General features: G+C 38.4%; 1 protein-coding gene across 1 annotated transcript; it reads right to left on the bottom strand.

Moving 5' to 3' along the window:
- On the bottom strand, nt 1–3,377 carry LOC116258406 (UDP-glycosyltransferase 83A1-like). Its single transcript, XM_031635542.2, has 2 exons — nt 2,828–3,377; nt 1–952 (listed from the first exon to the last, which is right to left on the bottom strand). The coding sequence occupies exons 1-2, from the start codon at nt 3,312–3,314 to the stop codon at nt 51–53; spliced, it is 1,389 nt and encodes a 462-aa protein (XP_031491402.1). The 5' UTR covers nt 3,315–3,377; the 3' UTR covers nt 1–50.
- Nucleotides 3,378–4,943: the final 1,566 nt, after the last annotated feature.

The following is a 4,943-nucleotide window of genomic DNA, read 5'->3' as shown; positions in this document are numbered from 1 at the left end:
ACATTTATTCATTGGTTGAAGCAAATTAAAGGCTCAATAGTTTAACTTGATTAGTCTTGATTTCCTGCCTCCCTCTTTATGGTGTGCACAAATCCATTGAGATTAGCAAAGGAAGCACCACCCTCCATCACCGCCCTCTTTCCCTTCTCTTTCATGTCACTAACTCTCTCTCTGATTCCTTCATCATTCATCAAATCCTCTATTTTCTTTCTGATTTCTTCTTTCCCAACCACACCATCGTCATCCCTCACTAACTTCAAGCCCACCTTCCACAGATCAACTATGCAAGTCTGGTTTAGAAACTGATCAGCAAAGTAAGGCCAGCCCAACATGGGGACCCCATTGAACAACCCTTCCATGGTTGAGTTCCAGCCACAGTGAGTCAGGAAACATGCGACCGACGGATGGGAGAGTACTTCCTTTTGTGGAGCCCATTCCACAACGAGTGCCCGCCTTGCAACTCGATCCATGAATCCTTCCGAATATACAGCTGCATTATTCTCCATAATGGTAGGTCTAGAGACCCAGAGGAATGGTCGTCCAGTGAGCTCGAGCCCAAGTGCAAGCTCGCCCAGTTGGTGCTTGCTGAGTATCGTGGTGCTTCCCAGTGAGACATAGATGACGGAGCAAGCCGGTTGTCGATCGAGCCAGTTGATGCAGCTAAAGTCTTCAGCCCAGAACGAAGATGGCTGGCGCCCGGAATTGCTGGTTGAGAGAAGAGGACCGATTGGGAGTGCATTGTTGATGAGCTTGAGAAATGGCGATTCAAGCTCTGGAAATGAGTTGCAGAGGATGTGATCTATTCCTTTCATGTGCTCGACGCACATCTGTAGGTATTTGAAGAAAACCTCCTGTTGGTTGGTGTCTCCAAAGGGCACCCAGAACAGATGCGCTGGGTTGAAGGCTGGTAACCCTTCAGAAAGTTGGATTAATTTGCCTTCTTGTATAAACCCTATTACCATGCCAGCCAAATTATTATTTCTTTTAGTAATAGATGAAATTCATTTCATTTCAAGATTAAAGCAAAATATAATATAATTTCTTTTCCAAAAAAACAGTAGGTAGTGTCATGGGCCAACCGTTTCTCTGTATGTGAGGCTGTCATTCAATCTAAATAAATGTGAAAATAACTTGAAAACAAAGTGTGTGTAACCACGGGTGTGGATGAGAGAACACAGTGGTGGAGTCAAAAAAGCATTAAAGTTTTTAAATTTTGACACAGGACAAAATATTATTTTTTAAATTTTTTTTTATAAGACAAATAAAATTAAAAAAAAATACATGTAATTTTTTATAAAATTGAGGTGTGGTTAGGACCCATGCCGCCTCCCCTTTGGCTCCGTCTGTGAGAGAACAGTCAATCGATGGTGCGTAACATGATTAATTTTATTTTGGACATGGAGTGGTGTGCACACAACCCAATCTCAACATGTATACGCAACCCAATCTCAAGATGTATATGCGCATAAGAGATGAGAAGGTCACAGTTTTAAGTGTTCACTATTTATTTTTAGAAATTTGCATTTAAGGATTATCTTTTGGTTCTAATATTTGTATTCGTTGTTTCCCATTTTCTTAATATGGCCTTTATTTTAATTTGTTCGGAATTGCTAAAAAGGTCGATCCTGTTTCTCAGCATTTACATGATTTTGTGAATTTTTAATTTACTGGAAACAGAAAATCACGTTCTACACAAACAATATTAATCTTTAAAGCTGTAAATTACTTATGTGAACAAAACTACAATTGTAAAACTCCCGGTTTCCCATTGCTTGATTTTGTGACACAAAAGTCACGAAAATGTGAAATCCTCGTCATCCTGGACATATTCTGACAAAAAGATACACTATGGGAAGATCTCAAATATTCACAAGGTTATTCCGAACTACGAGACTTTGGATCATCTGATTGCTAGTGGATTCAAACCTTCCAGGTCGATGTATTGAAAAGTTGATGGAGATAGGGATTGCAATAATTGGATCAGATACCCAATCAATCTATTTTGAAAAATTCGGATATGAAAAATGTTTTAATATTGGATTAAGAAAGTGGTGTGGATTTTAATTTAAAAAATTCTATCCCATAGGACACTGATATTGTCAATTCTTAAGAGTATTTCTTGAAAACTGAAGGTGAGGCCTAGATTCTTCAATAAGGAAAAGGCACCCAACACAATTGTACATTTGGAGAGCCATAGGACCACACATTAATTATCAATTTTATTTAATATATGACTTATAACTCCTTCAAGGTCATACCCTCATGCTTTTAAGTTTTTAGTTTGCTTAGGGACTTGACTATAGTATATCATTCAACTCGAGCATTGCATTTGTCGCCATATACATGCTTAAAAGAATAACAGACCAAAATGTGACAACATTCATGAATTCGAACTTCAAATCCCTTGTCAAGTTTTGGTGGATTCAGGTTAGCAGATTGATCATATGGCTCCGTTCACATCCTACTAGTGCATGGTTTGGGCTTTATATCCTATGAGACACACATTACTTATCATTTGCTTTTACCTTTTCCTCTGCTACATTCAGGAACAAAGACTTAGATTGTTCAACAACCAAGAGAGTCGATCACCAAAACTAGACCATACAAATGTGCAGATAACGTTTTTTAAGTACTGAATATTCCAAGGTATAAAGTACTAATTCCTTAAGTTGTCAAGCAAAAAATTAAGTTGGTCTTTCAAAATTCCCTTCACGAACTTGCACAAATATCTCATCGTATGCAATTAACCCGTTACCACTCAATACCAAGAGCATGCAAACATGGAGCAAAAGTGCAATAAAATACATATCTGAAACAGGAGCCCTACCATTTAGATCAATGACTCCGGCATCGATCAGCGTTGGAATCTTGAAGAGGATGAACAACATCCAGGCTGAGGCTGGCCAGAAGGCAGCTCTAGGGATGTTGAGCTTCTTGGCAACATCCAGGAGAAATCCCATAGTCCCATCAACGATGACAAACGTAATCTTGTGCTCCTCCTTCTCATTGATGTTCAGTATGAGCTCCTCTATGAAACTAGGGGTGTTGTACTGCAGGAGGGGAAACATCTTTGAAAGGATGAAGCGCTCCTCGTCGTTAACTGCGCCGTCGGGGATGGTCACCAACCGGATTCTCCCACTGTAATTGCTACGGAAGTTTTCTGGCAGCGCCGCCAAGACATACTTGTGTATAAATTCCGTGTTCACAAAGGTAACGAGAACACCTTGATCAGCTAGTTGGTGTGAGAGCTCCATCAGAGGTGCAACATGGCCTTGGGCGCACAAGCGGACGACGAGGGCATGGGGGATAACCATTCTCTCTTTTTTTTTCTCTTTCTCTTTCTCTTTCTTTCTCTCTCTCTCTCTCTTTCTCTTTCTTTCTCTCTCTCGCTAAATATAAGAATGAAGCCTAAAAGAGCATAACGCCATAGCTGGTAGGCCACTGACCGCACATTAAATCCTATGAAAGATACCTTTTGTTCCTCAGTCAATAAGGAGAGGCGAAGTACCAAGTTGAAGGTATCTGTTCACCTTCCTGTTGAAGGTATCTGTTCACCTTCCTGAATATGAAAATGCTGTTGCTATAAGAAATAAACCATGTTCACACAACACTTTAAATTTGTTAATGCTGCCTAATGGCTTCGAAGATCTCTCCTGTCATATGTTCTCTGTCATATGTTCTGAGTCTTCTAAAACTGGAGACCTTTTCATGTAAAAGGAGGGTAACATCAACATCCTTACCAAGCGAACCTGGTTATACGTGTCATACTATGCATGTTTTTTCGTGCACAGTATCGTTAATAATTAAATTACCCTTAGTTCACACTAAAAAAGAAAGGTGCTCCCGGCATTTGTAACTTTCTCTCCTTATCAATCATTCAATTTCCATTTTTCAGATGGCATTGTGTGATTATTGGTACAGTACAGTTGTTTAATCACTCCTATTCATGTCTGGTCCACATAATTATTTCCTATTGTCCGGCCCACTGTACGTAATGTTGAAGCTCTCTTTGTCTCTCTCTCAAATTATCTTTCAAAAGCCTATATTTTGAAAATAAACACATTTTTTCCAGTAGCTTCCATCTATTCACTTTTGCACATAGGCCGTAACTTCACTAATACATTAATTATCAACCAATGTTTGTCATTATTATTGTTCTTTATCTAACCATAAAAGTTCCAAAAATGGTTTTATGAAACTACACACATTTTTTGGATATAGAGGGTGGCACCCCAAAGAGGCCGAAGTCCCTCCCCTTTTTCCTAGATTTTGATAAGAAGCAGAACACCCATTAACTAAGCATCGTGCACCAACTATTTGTAGTCCAATAAAGCAGCACCTATGAAAATCGAACTAACAACTGATCTTTCACCGCACTATCTGTCCAACCAGCTACACTATCCTTGGAAAAAAAAGTTTTAACTTGAAAATAAAATAAACCAAAGAAAGTGTTTTTTTAATCTTTGAAGTTCAGATTTCAAGAGTTGCAGTAACTGTCAGCTCAATTAGAACATTATCTAAGAAAAACTTATTACTTGTGTGAGAAAGATCGGGAATATCTTTTTTTGCCTTTACACCTCACTATAGTCCCCTAAAATTACTTTAAAAAAAATTATGAACCATGAGGATCAAATTTTCATGAAATAATAGAAATACACTTAAATTTTGATTTCTTTCATATTGCATACAGAACGTTGGGAACAGAATAGTACTTCTCCCATCGTATAATCGGTTGTCATCAAATTCAAGGTTGTCACTGTTGGTTTTGCAGCAGTACCATGGCCATAATGCAAACTCTGGAGGTATGTATTTGGTGAATATTTAACATTATTTATCATATTAAAACATGAAAGCATACATTGTACCAGACCCTTAGACATTTTAACCATAAAAATAAAGAAATGGTTTGATGAAGGTCTCTTAGGAGGATTTGAGTTGGTGGA

This window comes from Nymphaea colorata, chromosome 8 (genome assembly GCF_008831285.2).
Source record: "Nymphaea colorata isolate Beijing-Zhang1983 chromosome 8, ASM883128v2, whole genome shotgun sequence".
Taxonomy (NCBI): domain Eukaryota; kingdom Viridiplantae; phylum Streptophyta; class Magnoliopsida; order Nymphaeales; family Nymphaeaceae; genus Nymphaea; species Nymphaea colorata.
The sequence above is the reverse complement of the archived record's forward strand: the minus strand, read 5'-3'. Positions and strand labels throughout refer to the sequence as shown.